We start from the raw sequence: 26,883 nt of genomic DNA, 5'->3' as shown, positions 1-26,883 counted from the left end.
TCTATCTATCTATCTATCTATCTATCTATCTATCTATCTATCTATCTCTCTCTCTCTCTCTCTCTCTCTCTCTCTCTCATCTATCTCTGTCTCTATCATCTATATCTATCTATATACATCATCTAACTATATCTATCATCTATCTATATCTACCTATGTCTATCTACATCTATATATAATCATCTATATCTATCATCTATCTATATCTATCTATCCATCTATATCTATCTATCATCTATCTATCTATATCTATCTATCTGCAAGGTAACAGTCATTTTCTGAAATACTTTTGGAGCAGAACCCCCTTTTCTATTTTTTCTTTTTTTTCTGCTTCAAGAAGAGGAACAGAATTTCCTCTTCTTCCTCTTATTTTTCAACTACAGCCTTTTTATTTTTTTTTTTTTTGAGACGGAGTCTCGCTCTGTTCCCCAGGCTGGAGTGCAGTGGCCGGATCTCAGCTCACTGCAAGCTCCGCCTCCCAGGTTTACGCCATTCTCCTGCCTCAGCCTCCCGAGTAGCTGGGACTACAGGCGCCCACCACCTCGCCCGGCTAGTTTTTTGTATTTTTTAGTAGAGACGGGGTTTCACAGTGTTAGCCAGGATGGTCTCGATCTCCTGACCTCGTGATCCGCCCGTCTCGGCCTCCCAAAGTGCTGGGATTACAGGCTTGAGCCACCGCGCCCGGCCTACAGCCTTTTTATTGAACAACCCCAAATCAGTGAGATGCTGAGTTGAAACTAAATGAAACTACAGCATAGTCTTTCGATAGCTGTTACCTAGTTCTAGAGATGACTGCTGAAATAATTTCACATTTAATATAAACTAGCAGTCTGAATGATTCCGAACATTTAAACCTGAAGGCAGATATTAGTAACCACCCCATCTATACTAATGGGGTGGTTACTATACTAATTAGTATATTAGTATCCCATTAGTATAGATGGGATGGTTGCTAATTTGGTCTAACGTAATTTTGTCTTGATTTTCACATTACCTCATTCTACAACCCTTAGGCCAAAATCAATCATCTTAACCCATGAAAGTTGCCCTATCTTTCACTTTCAAGGTTAGCTTCTTAAGCTTACCTCAGTTTGTATTAAATTTTTAATCCTATATTCCCCGTTTCCACAAGGAGGAAGAATATTAATATTGTGATTTGACCCATGTGTGTTAGAGGGTGAAGCCCTGCCTGAAAGATCTAGCATGAGAATGTGTCTGTGCAGGTGGAAAAGCTGATCCAACATCAGTTTGGACTCAGTCATCTCACTCGTTTCTGTTTCCTTCCTTCTGTGGAAGGAAGTCTGATAAAATCAAGGATTGGGCAACTGAGGGAGGTAAAATAAAGCAGGAGATCTCATGGCCTAATTCAGTTTGAGGCCTAACTGTGTCTTGTGTAGCCCTGCCAAATTTCCTAGAATTAACTTCTTTGGGGTCCTGGGCAGAAGGCCCAGCTAATAATGAGGTACTATGTTGACTCCCTTTGTCACTGGCTTTTGTGCTTTAGAAATGTTGATTGGCCGGGCGTGGTGACTCATGCCTGTAACTCTAGCACTTTGGGAGGCTGAGGCAGGCGGATCACTTGAGGTTAGGAGTTCGAGACCAGACTGGCCAACATGGTGAAACCCTGTCTTTACTAAAAATACAAAAATGAGCTGGGTGTGATGGTATGTGCCTGTAATCCCAGCTACTCGGGAGGCTGAGGCAAAAGAATCCCTTGAATCCCAGAGGTGGAGGCTGCAGTGAGCCAAGATTGCACCACTGCACTCCAGCCTGGGTGACAGAGTGAGACTTCATCTCAGATTACCAAAAAAAAAAGGGAAATGTTGACTGTGATTAGGGCCGGAATAAGGGATTGCCAGGGTTCTCAGCTCAGACTCATCCTCAGACTGCCAAAATCTACCACAACATCTAACAACATTTTTATATTTTCTTTAAATCGTGAATTGAAGTTTCCTGTCTTTCAGCTATTTGCTCTGATCATCTCATTCGCATTCCAGACCCTTACCATGTATGTATTCAATCCGACACTTTCTGTTGGTGTGGCTAATCCTTCGGGATTTATGGGTGTATGTGGAATCATATCAAATACACAGCAAGCTCCAAACTTTTCCGACTCATCCTCAGCTCTTACTAGAATGCTCTGAAAATGATAAATGGCTGATAATATTTTAAAACAACTTAAAATGTAAAGTTCACTTAGTAATTTAAATATACAGGTAGACACATTATAAGAAAACCATTATTGCTTTTCTAACCTAGATGATCAAAGGAAGACAGCGACAGATGATTGTATATTTTGTTTAATACTTGCATTGTTTCTATAGCGCAATTATAGCAATCTTTAAATTTACTTTCATTACAAATATTTGTCAAGTTTTGTTTCAGAAACATTTTTCCTACTCTCTTGCATCATGCACCCAGACACACTACAAAAAACTCATTCATAACACAGTAAGGGCAAACATTACTCATGTAAACATCTTTCATTAATTTCCCATAATTAAAAAAAATCATAGAATTATAGATATTGAATAAGGCTCATAGATTTAGTTCAAATTCCACAAGAGACCAAAGATGCTCGTTAACTGTGATGGGGTTAACTTTTGGTTGCAATAAATGCTGAAAGCATACCCCTGGCTTCTACTCCTTAAACATACCTCACAGCCTAATAAATGTATTTCAGGATAAAGAGAGAACATAGAAAACCCAGGAGGAAACTTTTGAAGAAGGGAGCTCAGAATTATGGACATAATTTTCCTATGTGATAAGCAGGCATTACGTAGTCCCTGTAGCTTCCCAATACATGAATCAAGGTTAATTATCGTAACCCAAAATGTAACCAAGTAGATATGTTGATACATTGGCATGTGTGTTCATATTGCTACTATACACAGTGAAAATTTATCCTAATATGTATCATTTCATTATATCCAGGACCAAAGTGGGGGAAAAAATACCCACTCAAGTTGAATATCATCATAAAGGAGTTTTTGTTTGTTTGTTTTTTCAAAAACATAAGAGTCAGGAGAGTTGGGAGGTATGTCCTAGGGATGTGATTGGTCTTGATATTTAACAACTTTGAACAACTGTGTGTAAAGTCAGACAGAGGAAGCAAGGATTTTTGTTATCGGAGGACGTCTCTCTCTCTGGTTGGAAGTTTGGTGCTTGGGTGCATAGTCTTCCAGAGCTGAGACAGGAAATGTACTGTGCTGAGAAATGGGCCCCTTGCCAGATGCTCCCTTCTCCTTCCTCTCTGCGAGGCGGAAGTCAGAAGGTAGAGATTGCTGGCAAAACTGTGAAGTCCCACCCTGGGGTCTGAACCCCAACTCCACTGAGGGCAGCCTCCCTGACGTGTGTGACTAGGCAGTAAGGGTGGCGGTTGATGGCGGCCGGGAAACCCAGTTTCGAGGTTCACATGGCCAAGTCTGGCTTCTGATTCTGCTGCCCTGCAAAGAAATTGTGCTCCAGATAACTGCACCGGTGTCTCTAATGCCTCTGATTCACTCTCAGGCCCCTCAAAGGCCTGCAGTGATATCACTAAAAGGTGAACACACCTCCATTAGCACCTAACTTCCACCAGGAAGCGGCTGAGGCACTGGGGAAGCCTACGAGCTCTCTCCACGTCAGGTGCAACAACGCCGAGGAAGTTGCTGAGAGTCAGAGTTATTGTAGGCTTTTGATTTTTAAAAATCAAAATTGATCTGCATTACATCTCAGTAGACTCAGATAATTCTCACCAAAATTTTTGTAATGTGTTTAAGTAGCACTGGAATAATTCAACTTCATTTAAATATATTCATTCTATCATGAAAATATTTCATACAAACATCTATTTACATACAAACACATTAAAATTTGTGAAAAGGGTTCCCACCCCTGTGGTTGTATGGCTTGAAATAGTTTCATTGCTTTGAATATGTATGCACACATTTGGCAAAAGAAAACTATTACAATTTAGTATTTTTGAAATTAAAAAAAGTGACACCGAGGTTCCAAATTCCTGAAGGGAAAGATAAAAGAAAAACAGTAATAATCTATCAAGGTACCCCAAGTAGATGTAAATTTGATATACTTTGTGAACCTTTGATCTGTGGCAAATAAACATTACAACTGTCAGTCTTGCAACATAGTTTTGCTTGTTTTTCTAAAACAAAAGATATCTGGATTCTAAGTCACTACTCTTAAGACAGAAGCTTGAGGCAACTGCTTTAAAACAAAACAAAAGGGAAAAAACAATACCTCTACCTTCTTGGAAGATTTTTAAATGCATGTTGCAGTGAGTGATTTAAATTTTTATATATTAAACAAAATTTACTAAAAGTGCCACATACTGTCTCCTGGAGAAGACAACCCTTTAATTCACTGTTCACAATTAATGCAATTTTAATAGTTATATTTAAATGTTAAAAATGGTTACATTTGGCCTCATTGGCCTTTCCGGGTGGGTTGTTGGTGATAAGGAAATAGTTTTTCAAGTGTAAAGAACCCCCATAGGGCAAATAGGTTTAACTACAGTCCTAGACGGTTCAAAGAGCTCTTGGAAAACTAATTTCCTTCATAGTGTCTTGGGCAGATCAAGGATGAAGCAAGTTAAAATAAGAATAGGTACTACAAGACTCAAGAACTCCTCACTGCTTTCTTTTTGATCTCATCATTCCTTTGTGTCGGAAATTCAATCTTTCCAGTTGTTTTTGTTAGTCCATTCAAATGTCCATCTGGGGACATGCTCCTACAGGTTAGTTCCTATTCCTAACTCTAACACAAGATAATATTTCATCACAGAAAAGATGCTAAGGGAAGATTTGGTCATGCAGGAGTTGGACTGAGACAGCTCTGAGTGAATCTGCTTGAGATTACAGTGTCACACACACACATAGGCTCCCGCTGTTTTTCAGGAGAGCATAAAGTCATTTCTTTATTCCCCACCACATGGAATCTTCCACGTCTGCTGTGATTCTCATGCTGATGAAATGACCAGATGCGGCGGCTTCCTGACATATTTCCTTCCCCAGCAGATGTAAAATAGAAAAATACATTCTGAGTATTCTTTTCCACTTGCACTTAGGTTCAAACAAGAAACAAACCCTTCCGTCCTCAGCTGTTAATTCCTTATAGAACCTCCACTCCCTTGACTTCTTTCCCTACCTACAGAACTCAGTGAATCTCAAGCCCAACTCTGATTCCAACCTTCGACAGAGCCTTATATTTGGGAGTATGTGTGTGTGTGAGGGGAGGGGTGGGAGAGACAGAGCCAGAGACATAAGCGAACAGAGAGGGACACACAGAGGGAAAGCCAGACGGGAAGGACCCGAGGACACGCACAGAGCCAGGGAGACTCAAGAGAGGACAGTGCAGAGGACTCGGAACAGGGAACAGGAGAGGGCAGCTGGGGCTGCTGTTATACAGGACGCCCAGGTGTTCTCACATATGCAGAGAGGAGAGGAGAGAGCCGGCAGGAGAAAGAAGAGCTGGAAGACACAGAGAGCATGAAGAGAGTTGGGAGGAAGACACAGTGAGGCTCAGCGACCGTGCATTGCTTCCTCTGATTTTGCGTGGAGGTCGCAGACACACTGCTGAGTTTTAAGCTCAGAGTGTTACCATTCAACATCTCATCTGAAGAACTGATTAGCGGACTAATCACTACATACAACTCTTCAATTCCTTTTATCCAATTTTGAAAAAAAATTCCATTTGAATGGGATAGAGTAGCCCCTTAGGATGTAAATTGTACCCCACTGCAGCCAGGACCAGAATGCGATCACTCTCAGGAATGAAATCGTTCAGAGCATGGCTGCATCGGGGGCACGACCAGCACTATCCTCTCCCTGACCTCATTCCCTGACCCAGCTGCACAACTCACCTGAGTGAGCTCAATGCAAACCATCTTTCTCCTGAAGACAGTCACTCCCTTTGGGGCACATTTAAATTAAAGCACCTATCAGAATGCAAGTCCAGAGGCCCTGGCCCATCTGTCACAGTGTATAAAACGGTCTCTTTCTACAGAATAAAAGTGACCCTATCCTGGTGCCTTTAAATCTAAAAACTCTATTCAGTTCCTTTGGTGGGTAACCTTTCTGGAAGCACCGACAACTTCCTCTCATGGGTGAACCATCGGCTTAAGCTTTCAAGCAGGGATCCAACTGGATCTCCCTGAAACCACTGCCACCTAGCTGCAAAGTATGCAACTGGGTGCTCTAGGAAGCTTGGCCTTGCAAAGAAGGGAAGGGCAACTCTGTCAATGTGCCCAGGGGCCACCTGAACTGAAAGTCATGAGCAGCCTGGGATCGAGCACTTTTGTTGTAGTCTTCATAAAGCTATGTGCAACTGACAAGAAATAGCAAACTTCCTTCTGCCTATGTCTTCACTCTTCTCCCACTGCAAGCCTTCTCTCATCAGCTGGAGCTCACTCTCCGCTATAGCTTGGAAGGCCTTAGCTTTCCAGACCAAACTGACTCAGGTGACAGGAACCACAGCTGACAGCTGCAGATCAGCACAACAGCTGCTCTCCAGTTCTTCCAGCCACCACATCGAGGTGTCTAAAAGAGACATAGCTATGGCATGTGGTAAGGGTGCTTATAAAAAACAAAACTCTCAGAATTCATTCAGAGCAATCCCAGTGAAGTTACAGATCTAATTAGCTAAACTAAAAAACCGGGGTTGTCTCCTTATTTCTGCTGCTGTGATTACACATGGCTGGCAAAATGGCTGAAATGCTATTGATAGTGTTGCTTTTAAACTATACAGGTGTTCAGTCTTAGTTTACAATGTTTTGAAGCAGGTAAGTGCTTTGAAATTACAATGATGAAGAGTTTTAGCATCAAGGTTTGATTTGTACCTAGTAATCAGTATGTCTGCCTTAGAAGTACTGACTAAAAAAATTGTTTTTTGAATTCTCTTAGAATTCAAATTTGCTATTTGACTTTTGAATTCAATGCACTGTGTCACAAGCCTGACTGCACTATGTTATGTACATTTAATGTGTACTCAAGGAGAAAAAAATTGCTAGCACTATTGAAAATATTGCAAAATTGCCACAGTTACCGCTTAGAAATACTAATTTTCTTCTCTTCTTTCTTGAAGTATATATTACAACTCTTCCATAACTTAATGCAAACAAAGTAAATTCATTTCTTCTCACATCTTAAAGCAAAGATCTCTTTGTTTACATGCGAGAATAATATTCTATAATAATACCCTGGCCCTAAGAGCCAGTACTTTATATTAGGACATAATAATAAAATGATGATATAGAAAGAACCAGAGAGACCTACACACTGCTATTGATGCAAAAATCCATTTGGAAGTTTTCTCTTGTAAAGGATATCTAAGAAAGAGAATAGGACTGAGGGGTGAAATGACTTTAGAAGTGGGCTTCTATTCACTAGGAAAAAAACAAAGCCATTCTATTGCAAGATACAGATCAAAGGTTAAAAGGCAAATTATACTACATTTAGAGAATAAAGATGTAGTAATTGTCAACCCTCAATATGGCACATATGCAAGTGTGGTAACACACTTTGCACTGGCCATAGGAAAAAAAGCACTATGGAAAAACCACTGACTAAAAATGACTGAAAAACCCCATTTCCCTGTTTCAGTCTAATCATTTGGCATCTCTGAATGTGGTACAGATTTAGACTTGAACCACCAAAGAACATCACGCTGTCTTATGTCAAATGCTTGACAATACCTCTCAGTAGGACGTTGTTGCAAGGCTAGCTAATTTTAAATCTGGTATGAGTAATACAGTCAAACCTAGTTAGTATGCGAGAAAGTCATTGCTAACACATGGTGAGAGGATGTGACGTCACAGCATGAGCAGTCCCTGGTTGTCCCATTGTCGGATAAACGTAGTGCATAGATCCAAGTTTCTATTCCAGGTCTCTGAACCCCAAAGCCAGGCCTTTCACTTTTGCTGGGTGGCCTGGAAGGCCTTCAGCTCCACCTGGTACCACTCAGGGGCTTCAGGCCCACTCTTCCCGGGGGGGGCTGTGGTCATAGCCATAGGCAACGGTGAGCTCTTCATCGGCCTCCACTGCTCTCAGGGTGCGGATGCATTTGATGGGCCCAAAACGGGGGTGGACAAACCTAAACATCAAGATGCACACAGTCATTCCCGGGCCAGACCAGGAGGTTGGAAGCAAAGGCTAGGGAGGGGCTGATAGAGGAATCACCCCCAGGCACTCTTCCCTGGGCACGCCTGGTGGGTACCCAAAGTGTGGTCACCCAGCATCAGTTTCACCCGAGAGCTTATTAGACATGAAGCATCTCAGTCCCATCCCAGACCTGCTGGATTGGAATCTGCATTTTAGCGACACCCCCAGGTGATCCACTGGTATATTAAAGTTTGAAAAGCACTGCTCTGTTTTTTAAAGCATATTTGGCACCTTGCATTTATAAACCAACAATCATGATCAACAACAAAAATCTGTTGTTAATGAGAAATCAGATCCAGTGCAGCCCGCCAGCATTTGAGCTTGTCTGGCCAGCAGCATCAGATTACCTGGCTGTATCTCAGGGAGAAGGCTTCACCAGAGTGCTTTTGGAGTTGTAAGAGAGAGCCCTGTGGATTTTCAAAGGCAAAAACTCTGTTTTCCACCCTATACATAGAGAGGAAATATTATTTTCTAGCATGAAAGTAGATGAAGATTTCTTCCCAAGAGGGAAGTCTAGACCTCCCTGCCAACCTGCTTATTTAGTATTTCCCTGTGGAGCATCCTATGAAGGGAGCAGTATCTCCTTCCTACAACAAGTTCTCTTGGGACCAGAAACGAGGTTAACACTATGGCTATGTTCATTTGCCAAAGGCTCCCAACCCTGTTCATCTGCACAGCTCCCTGCAGAACAGGCAGATAGATAAGCAGTAAATAGACTTGGCTCACCTAACAGCTGCTGAAATGGATATATGTAAGGCATGACCAGGAAGAAATCAGCTTTATTTTTATATGCGTCTGGTCAAATCAATCTCATTCATTTATAGTCTTTTTTTTTTTTTTTGAGACAGAGTCTTGCTCTGTTGCCCAGGCTGGATGCAGTGGCATGATCTCGGCTCACTGCAACCTCCACCTTCCAGGTTCCAGCAATTCTCATGTCTCAGCCACCTGAGCAGCTGGGATTACAGGTGTGCACTACCATGCCCAGCTGATTTTTTGTATTTTTAGTACAGACAGGGTTTTGCTATGTTGGCCAGGCTGGTCTCGAACTCCTGGCCTCAAGTGATTGGCCCACCTTGGCCTCCTAAAGTGCTGGGATTACAGGTGTGAGCACTGCGCCCAGTTTATAGTCATATTTTGAACAAAGGGTTGGTGAGACAGCAAAGGAGAAGGTTCCAGGTCCTAAGTTAGATTGTTGCTTGGTGGCTGGATGTGGTGGCTCATGTCTGTAATCCAGCACTTTGGGAGGCTGAGGTGGGTGGGTCACTTGAGGTCACGAGTTCGAGACCAGCCTGGTCAACATGGTGAAACCCTGTCTCTACTAAAAATACAAAAATTAGCTGAGTGTGGTGGCGCACACCTGTAACCCAGCTACGCGGGAGGCTGAGGCACAAGAATCGCTTGGACCCAAGAGGTGGAGATTGCAGTGAGTTGAGATTGCTCTACTGCACTCCAGCCTGGGTGACAGAGTGAGACTTTGTCTCAAAAAAAAGATTGGTGCTTGGGCATGATAGTAAGTAGTTGGCTGGTTCCTTCTATCAGTGGTGGAGGAATGGGCATGTCTGTAGCTTCGGGACTTCTTTTATGTGGAGTTAAAAAGGAACAACCTTTACCTCACACCAAAGGGGCCTCTATGTCTACCCTACTTGGGTATCATATCACGTTTCGTGGAAAGGACACTTGGTGTCAGAAGACTTTGGTGTGAGTCCTGATTCAACACATTTTTACTGCGTCCTCTTGGAAAGTCCACGTCATATCTCTGAATCTCACTTTCCTCATCTGTAAAATCATGATAATACTAGTAATAGTTATCCCATAGAGTCTTCGTCATGACAAAACGGGGTCACATATAGAAAGCACCTTATACAGTGCCTGGCACAAAGTAGGATTCAACTAATATTGGTTACTGCCTGTCTGTGAGCATGCATCTGTTCACACATGTGAACAGAATTATCAGCCTGTACTCCACCACAAAGGAGATGCCTGGACTGTGGATTCAGGAATTCTTTATGAAAATCACGAGTCTTTGCTTAAATTAAAATATTTCACTTGGCTGGGTGCAGCAACTCATGCCTGTAATCCCACTACTTTGGGAGGCTGAGGCAGGTAGATCACCTGAGCTCGGGAGTTCGAGACCAGCCTGGGCAACATGGCGAAACCCCACCTCTCCCAAAAATACAAAAAACTAGCCAGGGGTGGTGGCACGCACCTGTTGGTACCAGCTACTTGGGAGGCTGAGGTGGGATGATCGCTTGAGCCTGGGAGGCAGAGGTTGCAGTGAGCTGACATTATGCCACTGCACTCCAACCTAGATGACAGAGACCCCGTCTCAGAAAAAAAAATTAAAGTAAATTAACATATTTTACTAAAAAAAAGTTCCTGAAATACAGGTTGGTTAACCTCTGGTACACTGCAAAAAACAAAAAACAGACCCTGTGTTGAATTTCCAGGCCTGAAGCTTCTTTTATAATCCTCTTTTATTTTCATTTTCCTGCTCATTATCATCATTTTCAGAGTATAGATAATGGACAGACTGAAAAGAAAGAATTCAATTTCAGGTGTTGATTGCTGAAGACAACCCGAATGCACAGTGGTTAAGAGCCTTAACTGCTCTGCCTTGGTGACCTGCTTTTCCTGTCTGTGATCTCGATGGTGATAGTAGCGGCCTCACTGAGTTACTAGGAGGACTGAATGAGACAATGCATGAAGAGCATCTAGCACAGCACCAGCCCGGAGTGAGTGGTCTATAAATGTGAGCTACACGATTAGCAGTCAAACCAAACCTTTGTGCCAAGTGGCTTAGCCACTTGTCCGCAGTTTGTCTAGAAAAGCAGCTCTTACCTATTTGTCCATTTGGCATTTTGTACTACACTGCAGTTAAAAAAGCCTATGAAAATGTTTTGTTTATGTTAAAGTGTACATATCAGGGCCAGACGTGGTGGCTCACACCTGTAATCCCAGCACTTTGGGAGGCCAAGGCAGGTGGATCACCTGAGGTCAGGAGTTTGAGACCACCCTTACCAACAAAAACCTGTCTCTACTAAAAATACAAAATTTAGCCAGGTGTGGTGGTGCATGCCTGTAATCCCAGCTACTTGGTAGGCTGAGGCAGGATAACCACTTGAACCTGGGAGGTGGAGGTTACAGTGAGCTGAGATCGCACCATTGTACCTCCAACCTGGGCAACAAGAGCGAAACTCCATCTCAAAAAAAAAAAGGTACATATCAATACCAATGATTTTTGAAACAAATGAATACCATTAATTGGTATCTGAATTTCATATCTGGTTATTATTCAAGTAGTCTTCTCATTACCCCAAATAACTAAGATTTGGTCACCCTGGGCTTGCAAACAAACAAACAAACAACAATAAACAAAATGAAAACTGGCAGAGTACAGGGACTTGGGTTTTGTACAAATGAAACCTTCTCTTGTCTCCTGTGCTCTCTTCCTTTTGGTGAGAAAAATCATGTCCTTGCAACAAAATGAAAAACCTGGTTTGTTTTAAAGGAGTAGTCTTAAGTAGCATTTATGATTGTTTGTTACCACCCCTTTAAAGGGTTGTTGTTAAGCTGTGTGCAGCTTGGAATGACGCTTTGGCCTAATTCACCCTGGCCATGGAAGCCTTGGAGTTAATCACAGTGTCAGTTTCATTTCACATGACACATGTCCTTTGCCATTTCTACCCGTCCTTTAAACAGAAGTAGTAGCTTCAGTGCTTGTTATGGGCTGCCAAAGAGAGCCAGTCATTGCCAGCCATTTCAAGGATGCAGGAAGGGACATTCTTGACAAACCTCCAAATTCTGGCAATTTTCCTACAGATTAAATGCACATGATCTGATTCTGCTTATGCTAACAAGCAAGATGACTGAGGGACTGCAAGCTATAACTGAAAAGAAAAGGTTGCAGGAAGCTCACCGGCTCCTAAGAATAACTGGCATACTCACACCAAGCTAAGGAAAGCAACGATGATGGTACAAAGAATCCCAATTATATCCTCTAGAGAACAGTCAGAGATGTTTGGCTTTGGGAAGAACATGTTCAGGGGTCATATAAAAACTACTAAAGTGTATGTAGGGCTACCATGTAAAAGAGAGGCTGACATGGGATACAGGAAAAAAGGGAGACAATTAGGGCCAAGGGCTGAATATTACAGGGAAACCCATTTGGGCTCATTATAAAGAAATTTCTAGGCCAGGGGCAGTGGCTCACACCTGTAATCCTAGCACTTTGGGAGGCCGAGGCAGATCACCTGAGGTCAGGAGTTCAAGACCCGACTGACCAACATGGTGAAACCCCATCTCTACAAAAATACAACAATTAGCCAGGCATGATGGCAGGTGGTGCCTGTAATCCCAGCTATTTTGGGAAGCTGAGGTGGGAGAATTGCTTGAACCTGGGAGGCAGAGGTTGCAGTGAGCCGAGATCTCGCCATTGTACTCCAGCTTGGGAGACTGAGCGAGACTCCGTCTCAAAAAAAAAAAAAAAAAAAAAAAAAGAACTTTCTAGTCATTGGAGCCCAGAAACTAATTTTGTAATGTCTATTTCATTTGTATATTTCTCTGAACCTTTGTGGATAATGTAAGCTCCACACCAATGGAGGTTTCCAAGAAGAGGTTCAATGAGCAGATGGAAGAGAAGGCTCAAACTCTTAAGAGGATTATTTGTATTTTATATACAGAGTATAAATATATGTAGTCATTTATATATATTTACCTTTTGAAGTAGATAATTCAGTGGCCTTTCAACAACTGAATATCACAAATACACACAAAATTCTGCAACCATCACCATCATCTAATTTTAGAACACCCAACTTAGAACATTTTAATCACCCCAAAATGAGACCGCAATGAGATCCCATACCCATTAGCACACACTCCCCATCCCCTGTCCCCAGCCCTAGGGAACCACTAATCTACTATCTATCTCTATGGATTTCCTACATTTTGGACATTTCATATAAATGGAGTCATATATTCTTTCACTTAGCATAGTGTCTACAATTCTCATCCATGTTGTAGCATATATCAGTACTTCATTCCTTTTTATTAAAAAATAATAGGGACTCTTGATTTTATAGGTCTTTTCCAACACTGACATGTCACGCCCTAGGCTTAGGACTTTATTTTCCTTCTTCCTTTCACATCATAAAAGGGCTCCTGGCCGGGCGCAGTGGCTCACGCCTGTAATCCCAACACTTTGGGAGGCCGAGGCAGGTGGATCACCTGACGTCAGAAGTTCAAGACCAGCCTGACTGACATGGTAAAACCCCACCTCTACTAAAAATACAAAAAAAAAAAAAAAAAAAAAATTAGCTGGGCGTGGTGGCGCATGGCTGTAATCCCAGCTACTTGGAAGGCTGAGGCAGGAGAATCACTTGAACCCGGGAGGCGGAAGTTGCGGTGAGCCGAGATCTCGCCATTGCACTCCAGCCTGGGCATCAAGAGGGCAAATCCATCTAAAAAAAAAAAAGGGCTTCCTCATCTTCTCCACTGTGCAGAGTAATTTCAATTTTTACTATTATTTCAAATAACACTATCTTTAATTGTCCCGAATGAGAAAACTGAAGGACAAAAAGAGCAGCTATAAAACAGCAGCCCCTTGATATGGTACACTATTTCCATACCATTTCTCCTCTTCAAAGCACTTTCCATTTCTTAGATTGCAAAGCCACAGAGTGAGGTTGTTTATATTTTGAGTTTCAAGTCATAACTCTGAGGCTGATGGCAGAAGACCCATGGTCATTTCGATGAAGCAGCCTTTATCTGAGGCAGAATAACACCTTTTACTGCCCTCCTCCGTCTCAGGGCCCTGAGGCATAGATCCACCCCAGCAGCTCGGGGTGATACTTACATGTCGTAGATGCAGTTTGGAGTGAAGGAGTGATTTGCCTTGTGTCCCAAGGAGGCACAGTACTTGGATACATGGTTATAGGGCTCAGGCACATCAATGACCGTTTCTTCATCAAGGGAGAGGGTGTTCCCATTAAGGGCCCAGTCCCTGCTGTCAACCTGCAGAAAACAAAAAAGCAAGCCTTAGAGAGGACCTTTCTCCCCACAGTTCAAAGGACATCAGAGATATTAACTCATTTATCTTATTATTTTTGTTTTTGAGATAGGGTCTCACTCCATCACCTAGGCTGGAGTGCAGCGGCATGATCTGGGCTAACCACAACCTCTGCCTCCCAGATTTAAGCGATTCTCATGCCTCAGCCTCCTGAGTAGCTGGAATTACAGGTGTGCACCACCACACCTAGCTAGTTGTATTTTTTGTAGAGACGGGGTTTTCCTGACCTCAGGTGATCTGCCCACCTCGGCCTCCCAAAATGTTGGAATTACAGGTGTGAGCCACCACACTCAGCCAAAACTTCAAGATTTGAGCACTACAAAATGAAACAAAACAAAACAAAACAAGGCATCTCTCCACACACTGAGAGTGCAAATGACATGTGTGGTCAGTGCCATGCAGCTTGACTTACTATTTGTTCATTTTTCCTTGTTCCATATGAAAAAAAAAAGGATTTAAAGTCCCTGACGAATACACATAAAATATAACTAGATAACTTGAATTGGATAAAGAAGAGGAGGCAAAAGAAAAAAACTAAGAACACAAGTGGAACCAGAAATGTAAGGGATGCAAGAATGTACTCTAGGCAAGTCCTCTACCTTTGTTACAGGTGGGAAATCACTCTGACCAGTAGGCAGCCATCGATTACCAGCATGCCTTCTTATCTACAACAGGGGTTACTGCCAGTGTAACCACCAGGCTTCTCTTCTCCAAACCGCTCCCGACCAACTTACCCCAGGAGCTGGCGATGACAGCAGTCCAGCCTTTTGAAGCCAACACGACGACATTTTCATACAAAACTGTTTACTCTCAAGGTATACCATTTCCCCCACTGCTAAATTGTAATTGTGCTTTTGTTCATATGTGATAGTCCCTCAACTGATGTTTACTAAGTGGTCCCATGTGCCAGGCACTGTTCTAGGTTCAGGGGATATAGCAGTGATCAAAAGCGGAAAAAAAGCCTCATGGATCTTAATAGTCCAAAACCAGTCATGTGATACCAATATGTGGCCCTTGGTACCATCTACCTTATGCTGCCATTAGTTGTGTATTTTTCTTATCTCCCCAACAGAAGCTAAATTTCATTAGGGCAAGAAGGGTGTCACATTCATTTATACAATAGAACATAGTGAGGTTCAGCACAAAGCCAGATTCTGCAGTTTGAAATCCTACTTGAACTCTGCTATTTGCTGTATTTTTGACTTTAAGCAAGTTGTGTAATCTCTCTAGGCTTCAATTTCCCTGTCTGTAAAATGAGTAAGTAAATAATATATCAATATCCCAAAGTCACCTTTTGTATGCTGAATTTCTCTGGATTGCTGACAGAAGTCTGGCCTTTGCATGGAACATAGTCTGACAGACCACAGTGCAGTTTGAATACATCGCCATCTTTTGTCTGTGCAACTGCTTTGAAAGTGTAATAACTTTATTATTTTACAGCATTTCCCTCTTACTGTTCCATAGGAATAAATGCAAAGGTGAACATAAATGTGGAATATTAGCCATAAGCTTAAGGTCCCCATACACGGGTATAAGTCAGATAACGAAGGAGCGCATAAGCTGTGCTAAAAACATCGAACTTTTGCCCTTAGGTAGACACTTAGGGAAGTTAATTGTAAAGTGAAGAAACAAAAACAGAAAACATATATGAAGCCTTTGAAATATATCAAAGATTATATCTTAAAGGCAAGAGGTGATTCAACTCTTTAACATTTCGTTTTTAATTTTTTTGACAAAAGAACTCCTCCTGACAAAATGTAGGCTATAGTATGGCTTTTGCACAAGAAGATGTAGGGGGCCTTCCTATAAAGTACCCCACCCGACGTTGTAAGTTAGTTATTTACAGAGTCTGACTGGATCTCAATTTTTTTAGACATTGGTATAGTCCAATATACCAGTTACTGTCTTATTGATGGCATCACCCCACTCTCTATAAAATAGCTGTGGAACTTTTTAAAAATCATATTAAGGCTTAAAATAAAGAGGAGGAAAATGTCCAATCAATTTTACAAAAAAGTCAATCCGTTTCTTTAACTTTCTAGTGAGTACTAAGGTAAAGGGATTTTGTTTGAAGCAAAGTCCTTTAACCAACAAAGTTGATTTTCCACTGTCACCTCCACTCACCTCTTGGTGTGTAATTCGAACTCCATTATAAAAAGACATAACAGTATTAGGTCCCACTGCTACCTTTGAAAAAAGTCCTTCTCCAGCACTGGAAATGAGAGATTCAGCAACATAAACCCTAAATTGAAAAAAGAGTTGAATAGTGACCTTTTCAGTTTAATATGTCATTCCTTACATCAAATGCCAAAATATCATTATGGCTACTCAATCCAAAATGTCAATTCATAACTCAACTAAGAAGAGAGGGAGGAAGAAAAAGTTAAACCACAATATTTTGGCATTGGAAATTAAACAAATGGTAGTTACGTCTCTTTTAAGAGTGGTGTTTAAAATTTGCTTTCTAAGATAGAAATTATCATTATATTTTCATAAAGATGCTCAGTGCTTGATATGAGGTATTGTTTTGGAAGAATTTATGTTTTTAGTTAATGACAATTTTCACTGTCTTACTGGACAAGTAAACATTTTCTCAAAGTTAATTAAAGCTATATCTAAGTTTGTCAGTGTTAGATGGGAGGGAAAGGAGGCTGTTTTAGTTAAGCCTCAAGATGAATCTTTTATATGAAACAGTGACAATTAATAAGATATATCCAATAAGCATTTCCCAACAAAAGGGTTCATAACAGGGGTCAGTTAACTATGGCCTGAGGGTCCAGTCTGGCTGCTGCTCATTTTTGTAAGTAAAGTTTTATTTGGACATAGCCACACCCATTTGTTTAGTACTGCCTAACAAATACTTTGCCTAAACAAAGTATTGCTTTAGCTCTACAAGGGCAGAATTGAGTAGTTGCAACAGATATTATATGGCTTGCAAAGCCTAAAATATTTACTATGTGGCCATTTACAGAAAAAGTTTGCCCACCACTGTTATAAGAAAACAGCTGGTCGGGTGTGGTGGCTCACGCCTGTAATACTAGCACTTTGGGAGGTTGAGGCAGGTGGATCACCTGAGGTCAGGAGTTCAAGACCACCCTGGTCAACATGGTAAAACCCCATTTCTACTAAAAATACAAAAATTAGCTGGGTATGGTGGCGAGTGCCTGTAATCCCAGTTACTCGGGAGGCTGAGGCAGGAGAATTGCTTGAACCCAGGTGGCGGAGATTGCAGTGAGCTGAAATTACATCATTGCACTCCAGCCTGGGTGACAAGAGCAAGACTCTGTCTTAAAAAAAAAAAAGAAAATGAAAAAAGCACTCATAATTATGGAACTGGATTTAATCAGACACTGGGATGGAATGACCCTACAGGAACTGATCATCTGTAATTTTAGTTACATGGCTCATGCTTATTCATGAACTGGAAGACTAATTTATTGCTTTCAACTCTTTACTTCTTCCCTGTGATAGAATTATATACATCCTGCCACTTTGCCACATGACCTTGTAGTGCCTCCCTCAGGGTGGGTGGAAGATACTGACTTCTCACTTGGCCATCTGATCTGCTTTGCTGGTAGAACACAGGCAGAAGTGGCTGCATGCAGGTCTCAGGTGTGAAGGGCTGGGGCAAATTTCTGATGGCCTCCTCCAGACTTTTCACTGTCACCACTAGAAGAATATGCCCTAGGGGGCTGTTGTTTCCTGTTTCTCTTGTAAAGAAAACATGTGAAACAGACTTGAACCCAACTTGAAACCTGGAGTCCAGCCTAAGCCAGCTGAGCTTAGCTGATTCCAGTCAAAAGTGGCTGAACCTCAGCCAACCTACAGAACTATGAGTGTAAAACAAAATGTTTCATTCTGTAAACCACTGAGAGTTCTGAGGGCATCATTATGCAGCCTCATCATAACAATAATAACAGCAAAGACTAACACATATGGCTACGGTCTTGTGTTTCAGAACTAACAAAAAAGCTAAACCCTTCCCTTTGTAACTGGGCCAGAGCCTCATGTCAAAGAAGAGTCCATTCATCATTGTGACATTGTGGGGTCAGCCCTATCAGTCAAATGGGGGAAGAGGCCTATTTCTCAGATGGGAACAGAAACTCAATGGGAGGTAAGCCATGATTACAAAAAGTGAGGCAAAGAGAAAACCAATTTCAGATAATACGCTTACTCAAAAACAGATCTGTTGCTAAGGAATAAGAAGAATCCTAGACAGGGTACCAGAGAAAGGCACACCAAGACTTAAGAGCTAGAGTTTAGCCATCCTCATAAATAAGACATGAAGTGCGACAGGACGTGACCCTCTGGGGGTGGGCTTACAAACCAGAAACTTGTCATTTATAAGCTAGAATGTTTTTATGCCTCTTACACTTTCTTTGTTTCACTCTTGTCTTCTCTTAGTGAAAAAAAGAAATTGTCTTGTGTTCCAGAACACCTCAGCTGAACTAAGATGAAATGGAGGCATCCTGTGTGCACAGGCTAGAGCTTTAAAGAGCAAGAAATGTTTCCCTAGAGGGCTAGCATGTGACTGCAGCACAGACTCTAAGAATGGGATGCTCGGCCAGGACATAGCTGGCTGCATGGCTCAACTGCCTTTTTTTTTTTTTTTTTTTTTTTTTTTATGGAGTCTCGCTCTGTTGCCTAGGCTGGAGTGCAATGGCATGATCTTGGCTCACCGTAACCTCTGCCTCTCAGGTTGAAGCAATTCTTGTGCCTCAGCCTCCTGAGTAGCTGGGATTACAGGCATACGCCATAACACCTGGCTAATTTTTGTATTTTTAGTGGAGATGGGGTTTCACCATGTTGGCCAGGCTGGTCTTGAACACATGACCTCAAGTGATCTGCCCGCCTTGGCCTCCCAAATTGCTGGGATTACAGGCATAAGCCACCATGCCCGGCCTCAACTGCTCTTTCTACCTGGAGGTTTTACTCTAGGACAGACACACAAGCTGTTCTGTGATTTATGGGTGGGGAAACTCTCTTATAGGGTCAGATTCTACATAAGAATAAAAACACTGTTCCTCAGAATATAGAAATATTTATTTGAGGATTTGCAAAGGAAAAGGACACTTTAATGAGGAGCTTGGTCTGAGCTGGAACCCAGCCTGGGCAGAGAGTCACAGAGGTGCATAAGTTCCTCCCACTGGGCTTATTTAACCTCACATAAATAGTGCAATTAAAACCACAAGGAGGACATTACCTTTCTGATTCATAAGGATCTGGAAGAAGAGCATTGGTAGAAATGCAAGATGAAGTTGACTTATCAAAGTGGTACACTGAATCTGAAAAGCAAACAAAAATATCAGTACAGGTGCAGAGTTAGGGAAGAGCATTCACAACACTTCTCTCTATTCATGGGACAACGGAGAGTTAAAAAACCAAAAGTCTTAACCAAGTTATACCAACTAGAATGAAGTTCTTCAATTTAAATGGACACATTTTAGATTTATTCTTCACTTTTATCTTCAGGCCTTCATGAACAGCCATCAGATGCATCTCTTAACATCCCAATTCGCTCTTGAATTTTCCTTATTAAAATGACTTAAAGGATGCTTGGGAATCAATAAAATGCTTTGTCATGAAATTCTGAGATCTCTTGGCTCAGATCAAATTGGATGATGGTTTTAAATTTTTCTGGTGGTTTTCTTCATTACAGATACAGTCTACAGAATCCAACAACTGAACCCTGGCAGTTGTCTCCTTCACTAAGAATAAAATTCTGCCTCACCAGAATTAAGGAGAACAGCACTGCTTTTGATAAAGCATTAAGAAAGTAATCTCCTTTCTATTATGGTGGTTCAGAAGCCAGTTAGTAATTTAGTCTAGAAACCAAGGCACACAACCGCCCGAGAATGAACACTGGCTCTCTGTGAATGGTTAGCCTGAGAGAATCTTCACAGAGAGCACTGAAGATAGATGCTCTGAAGGCTGATAGGGAAAGAAACAAGATTTAGAATCAGAGGGCTTACTCCTGCAAAGCAAATGATTATACATGCTAAGGGAAAACTCATAATCCCATTAAGTAGTTCTTCAGTAGTTACCAATGGTTACTAGGTCCTCTTTCTGTTTGTTTGTGAGTGGCTTTTTTTGTACCACCAAAACCCCAAGGAATACCTCAAACTAAAAGTCAGAAACCAATCCAAATCAGTCAGTGTCTGCAACAGAAACAGACCATTTGAGTGTTTCAAAGGGAATTCAGTTCAGGGAATTGGTCATACAGGGGATGAAATGCTGACAAGACAGATGGAGCCGTGAAGAGCCCAGACACTAGCAAGAGCGGGAAGCTGCAGCTGGAGGCAGGAGGGACAGAGTGCACAGTGGTGCTCCTGGAGCTCTGGAACTGGGTAGTTGGAACTAGCCTGGGCCTTCCTCAAGGGAGATGGAATCAGGAGGTGACGGGGCCACTGCTGGAGATGCTGGTTGACACAGAGAAGGCTTCTGCCTGCTGCCTTCTCCTGCTTTGTTCCCAGCCAGAGTGGCCTCCCTTTGGCCAAACTCAGAAGTCAAACACACAGGAGCCTGAAAAATGCAGGCCACAAGGGGCAGCAGCCTCTTGCAATAATAGCGGGCAGTGAAAGAATGACGAATGGATTGGATCTGAGAGCAAAGTGGTAACAGACCACCAAGCAAGCCGTGAAAAGAATTTAGACCACCCTCCCCCACTTTTATTTTCTTTTCAGACAGTCTTACTCTGTCACTCAGGCTGGAGGGCAATGGTGTGGTCTCAGCTCACTGCAACCTCCGCCTCCTGGGTTCAAGCGATTCTCCTGCCTTAGCCTCCCGAGCAGCTGGGATTACAGGTGCCTGTCACCATGCTTGGCTGGCTAATTGTTGTATTTTCAGTAGAGATGGGGTTTCGCCCTGTTGGCCAGGCTGGTCTGGAACTCCTGATCTCTAGTGATCCACCTGGATCAGCCTCCCAAAGTGCAGGTATTATAGGCGTGAGCTGCTGTGCCCAGCCGCCACTTTTTAAAAAGAGCCAGAATTGTGCGTGGAATATATGTTCTATTGAGTGGAAACTCTCCTATGAACTTCCATCTAGCTCCTTAGACTAAAACTTTTATGACAAATGTACTGAGTGCCAACTACATGTACAACACTAGGGACTGTGTAGATACAAAAAGGATTAACCTCTGTTGCTGCTTTCAGGCAGTGCATACTATCTCTTTCAATGCCTGCTGTCCCTTCTTCTGCTCCTTTAGACATGCACAGGCTGCAGGCACATCCTTTACTTTCCCTCCTTTCCTCTACAGAATGTTATGCCCTTTGGCTAGAATTCATTTATTCAATTGACAAACATTCATTATAAAAGGTGAGTTAAGCCTAAAAGATGGAGTAGGAATTAGCCAAGGAAAGCAGTTACTATGTGGAGGAGGGCTGACCAGGTAAGAAGAAATTCCAGCCAGTGGCATAGGTGAGAAACTCCACAGGAAGTAAGTAGAGAACTAGAAGTAGTTTGTGGTTACAAAAGCACACAGAGAAAGGGAGAAGCTGGTGAGGCGACAGGCCAAGGAGTGTTGTATGTGAGATATTTGCATTAATTTCTCTCCTTCCCCAATCATTGGACCCTACAGTCAGATAACCCTGTACCCCCTAACCCACTGGCTAGTCAACAGGTCAATAATTATAACTGAAAGGGGCAGAGGAGAAACACAAACATGGCAGAACATTAGACTAAAGATCTGTCCATGGGATCTTCAGAGTGCCAGAGCAGCCATGGTTCCTGGCCCTTTTGAGGCTCAAACTATTCAACATTTCAAAATACCTGAGGTCTGCAGGAATCTTGCAGTTAAATCCCCCCTTTCTTTTTTGCCTTAAGTTAATTTGAAGTGAATGTTTATTTGCAACCAGAAGTTTTTTTCTTTTTCTTTTTTCTTTTTTTTTGAGATAGAATCTCTCTGTGTCACCCAGGCTGGAGTGCAGGGGTGCTATCTTGGCTCACTGCAACCTCCACTTCCTGGGTTCAAGCGGTTCATGCGCCTCAGCCTCCTGAGTAGCTGGGACTACAGGCATGCACCACCACACCCAGCTAAAGCAACCAGAAATTCTAAAAAAATAATAATTCCCTTGAGAATTCTCACTCTCAACATTTTTTTTTTTTTTTAAGACAGGGTCTTACTCCTGTCGCCCAGGCTGGAGCGCAGTGCACTCAGCTCACTCCAGCCTTGACTTCCTGAGCTCAGGTGATCCTCCCACCTCTGTCTCCCAAGTAGCTGAGATTACGGGCACATGCCACCACGCCCAGCTAATTTTTTTTTTTTTTTTTTTTTTTTTAAGTAGAGACAGGATCTTACCATGCTGCCCAGGCTGATCTTGAACTTCTGGGCTCAAATGATCCATCTGGCTCAGCCTCCCAAAGTGCTAGGATTACAGATGTGAGCCACCAGGCCCAGCCTACTGTTTCTTATTTATAGCAAGAAGAATGTAATAACAACAACTTTCATTATGGTGTTTTATGGTAGGTGCTAATATCCACATTTGGTAATGAGGAAATAGGTTCTGAAAAAATAAATAACTTGCCCAAGGATAATATAGTAAATGTTAGAGCTAGGTCTCAGATTAGGTGATTCTTAAATTCAGGCACTTGCCACTAAAAATGCTGCTACTTCTGAAGTTTTAAAATTGGCATCACCAATTGGGATCCTCCCTTGTTTCGAGTCTCCTCATTTCTAAATATTATAACAGTGTCTCCTTTCAGAACATAGATCAAAGGCATAGATATCAGAGTTTGTAGTTCAAAGATTACTACTTCCTTTTTTTAAAATAAACTTTTCATTTTGGAGTAATTTCAAATACATGACATGCATCACTTAATGAAGGGGATATGTTCTGAGAAATGTGTCGTGAGGCGAGTTGGTCATTATGCAAACATCAGAGAGTGCACTCATACAAACCTAGATGGTACAGCCAACTACAAACCTAAGCTATTAATAAATGCTACAGCCTATTGCTCCTAGGCTCCAAACCTGTAAAGCGTGTTACTATAGGGAATACCGTAGACAACAGTAACCTAATGGGAAGGATTTGTGTATCTAAACATATCTATATATAGAAAAGATGCAGTAAAAATATAGTATAATCTTAGCTGAGTGCGGTAGTTTATGCCTGTAATACCAGCACTATGAGAGTCTGAGGCAGGAAGATTGCTTGAGGCCAGGATTTTGAGACCAGCCTGAGCAATACAGCAATACCCTGTTTCTACAAAAAAAATTAAAAATATTTAGCTGGGCATTGTGGTGCATGCCTATAGTCTTCGCTACTGCGGAGGCTGAGGCAGGATAATTGCTTGAGCCCAGGAGCTCAAGGCTGCAGTGGGCTATGATAACACCAGTCCACTCCAGTCTGGGCAACAGAGTGAAATCCTGTCCCTTAAAAAACAAAATGAAAATAAAAACAAAAATATGGCATAATCTTATGGTACCACAGTTATTATAGGCCCATGACTGTATACAGAAAAGTTGCAAAGAAAGCACAGAGCATCCTCACTGTTCCTCCTAATGTTAACTTCTTACAGTGCATGGTACATTTGTCAAAATTAAGAAACCAACACAGATACATTACTATGTACTAAACTCTAGACTTTATTTAGATTTCACCAGTTTTTCCACTAACGTCCTTTTTCTCTTCCAGGATCCAATCCAGAATCCCACATTGCATTTAGACTGACTCCATTTTTAACTTAAAAAAACAAAAAAGACATTTAAAGCAACCCAAATTGGACCTAAATATAAATGCTAAATTTTTCACTTTTGGACAAGCTTCCTTTGGAGATTCTTCTTCAGATCCCAAATAACTAAATACTATTTAAGCCTATTAATGCCTAGATTTATTGTCTTTTCTATTTTTTTCTCCCTATAACCAAACCTGGAGCAGAAATACATGCATATATTATTTTCAAGGAATCAGACCAATTCAATAGCTTTCTTAAGCTGTGCCACTCAAAATGCAAAATCTTGATTTTTCTTTGTATATTTTCCAGATTTTCTTTTTTTTGAGATGGAGTCTCGCTCTGTCGCCCAGGCTGGAGTGCAGTGGCCGGATCTCAGCTCACTGCAAGCTCCGCCTCCCGGGTTTACGCCATTCTCCTGCCTCAGTCTCCCAAGTAGCTGGGACTACAGGCACCCGCCACCTCGCCTGGCTAGTTTTTTGTATTTTTTAGTAGAGACGGGGTTTCACCGTGTTAGCCAGGATGGTCTCGATCTCCTGACCTTGTGATTTGCCCGTCTCGGCCTCCCAAAGTGCTGGGATTACAGGCTTGAGCCACTGCGCCTGGCCCAGATTTTCTACACTTAGTAATTTTATGCTCAGAAAAAATGTTTAGTGTGACATGTGTACTTCTAAAAGGAAAATAATACTTTTTTCAAATACGGATTCCACTGGGTTCACTCATACACTGTGCTCCATGCAAGATGTCGGGCTCGAGATGCCAATATGCATTTATGTTTTCCAGTCACAGCTCAGGCTCAATCAACTTTACAGTTTAGAGATCTACTTGATTTGGTTCTTCATTATCATAGTGCAGTTTTTTGGAGAGATAACCGTTTGAAATTGATTGAATTACTGCTGTCATTTCTTTATTCCCTCACTATATGAGAATTACATACCTAGGCCCTTTGTCACATGACTTTTCAGTATCTCCCACTAATGTGCATGGTGTAATTTCCCTGTCTCACTGATGTCTGGCTTGGCCATGTGACTTGCTTTGACCAGTGAAAAGTGGGTGAAAGTGCCACCATGTCAGTTCCAAGGTGAGGTTTCAAAAGGCATCACAGGTATCTGCTTATGCTCTGACACTTCTGTGATCCACTGTGGGAAAATCTTGCCCCACATTGCCATTGTCCCTTCAGATTAGGCCCCAGAATGAAGACAGAGAGCTGACTCAAACCTGACCAGAAGCCTAAAGTCTGGCCTGGCCCCCTAAGCCCAGCCTCAGTCAGCTGGAGTACAGCTGCTCGGCAGAGCTGTGGTTGCTGTTGTAAACCACTAGGGAGGTGCAGTGTCTGTTATACAATAAAACCTGACTAATGCATGATTAAAGAGAACTACACAGAAAGGAAAAGAAAAGAAGCTTCTCTCAAATCAGCCCTAACAACCTGCTTTGGAATTGGAGCAACCCATCTGAAGCAGATTCAACTTACTTCCAGGCATCAGCTCAAAGTGAGGCCTCCCTTCTTCAGTGGACATAAGGGTGGCCAGTTTGCCTTCTATCATCTCTCCATCAATAAATTTCCCATACAGTGCGGTCCTCTCATCAGGGTACACATAGGCTATCTTCTCTCCAGTCATCTCCCCATCTTCATTTACTTCTCCTACAAGGCTTCCTCCATCCTGATGGGAGAAACCAAAAACCAGAAAATATTATATATAGTATGTCTAGGACATGAGTTCCAAGAAATTCCTCTTCTGCACTTTCATTAGTAATATAGTACCAGTAGGGATAATAACAGTTTAGGAACCCAGAGCTTTTCACCTGGGTAAGAAAAGCATGATGCATAGCTCCTCATCCAGCTCCATACAAATATACTGCTAGAAAGTCATATGCATATGGGGCATGTATGCCTGATTTAGAGAGTGGTAGACTCCGTTGCAGTTTGTAATCTGGGACAAGTTACTGATACTCTATCCTGGTTTGCTATCTAAGAAACAAATAATGTTTCTTTGATATTTGTAACATCAATTACCAACATTTAAAGGAAATGTAACTAAGTGTTATTTTTGGCCAAAATCAAATATGATGATGATCTTTAGCAAGACACTCCTACCCACTATTCATATGATCTCCCTTCTCAATGTTAAATTTTGGATTTCTAGTGTGTTAGGAAAATCTTCAGTTCAAATGTACTTAAGAATTAATTTAGTGTACATGAGTAAAGAGAGCTGTCTGCTCGTTTACAGCAACAAACAAAAGGACGTCTGGACACTGCCTTTTTGAGACTCCTATACCATCATCTTTTTTTGGAATTAGAAGGAAAAGTGAAAAAAGATCAACTAAATCCCACTCCCATCTCAATTCTTTCTTCCCACTTGATTTCCTGCTCCCTCTCACCTCCTTTCAGCAGAGAAGCCCACTTAGCTTCATGCTTAACTCTTTAATTTATTTCATTCCTAAGGGTCATTGAGTACTTTAGGGCAGAGGCTATCATATAATTCTGTATCTTGATAAGTAGTAGGGACACAGTAGGTGATTCATAAATGCTTTTAAATTGAACTGGGTTACCAAAAAGTAATGAATAATTTAAGGTAGGATGCCAGAGATGTTTCTTTCCTTCTTTTTTTTTTTTTTTCCATCCAGAAGGTCCTCATGGTATAACTTTGAAAATGTAAGACCTTTGTGAGTTTGATATAACAATAGTAATGCCATGACATCTTTTAAAAGCATGGTTAATTTCTCCAACTTGAGGATCCAGGAACAGCTAGCTACTCAAAGTCAGTGATGTAGGATGACTTTTGAGTGATCCCAAATGCTGCCTTTTTTTTTTTTTTTTTTTTTGCCTTCTAGGAAAAGAGCTGTAAATTAGAAAATGAATCGTGGCACTTACATAGAAAGAAAAATACTTAGAAGCATTTTTAATGGATAGAAAGTGCATTAGGGATAGTCATTGCTCTTTCTTCTCTTCAAGTTAATTCTTAATAATTGAGAATACATGGAGATGATAC

The 26,883-nt window shown here is 41.7% G+C and overlaps 1 protein-coding gene across 2 annotated transcripts in view; it reads right to left on the bottom strand.

Annotated features, from left to right (window-relative positions):
• Positions 1-2,284: 2,284 nt before the first annotated feature.
• SETD7 (SET domain containing 7, histone lysine methyltransferase) overlaps positions 2,285-26,883 on the bottom strand; it is a 52,248-nt gene continuing 27,649 nt past the window's right edge. Inside the window, exons 4-9 of one of the 2 annotated variants that reach the window (XM_023225959.3) lie at positions 25,365-25,554; positions 19,427-19,508; positions 16,348-16,465; positions 14,011-14,168; positions 8,504-8,600; positions 2,285-8,088 (exon numbers count right to left, since the gene is read on the bottom strand). In XM_023225959.3, the coding sequence (XP_023081727.1) occupies positions 8,023-8,088; positions 8,504-8,600; positions 14,011-14,168; positions 16,348-16,465; positions 19,427-19,508; positions 25,365-25,554 (711 nt within the window). In that variant the 3' untranslated portion in view covers positions 2,285-8,022. The remainder of the gene's footprint in view (positions 8,089-8,503; positions 8,601-14,010; positions 14,169-16,347; positions 16,466-19,426; positions 19,509-25,364; positions 25,555-26,883) is intronic. The other variant, XM_023225958.3, reaches the window with a different exon arrangement.

The sequence above is a fragment of the Piliocolobus tephrosceles genome, chromosome 3 (genome assembly GCF_002776525.5).
Source record: "Piliocolobus tephrosceles isolate RC106 chromosome 3, ASM277652v3, whole genome shotgun sequence".
NCBI classification, from domain to species: Eukaryota; Metazoa; Chordata; class Mammalia; order Primates; family Cercopithecidae; genus Piliocolobus; species Piliocolobus tephrosceles.
This window is presented reverse-complemented; position numbering and strand designations above follow the sequence as displayed.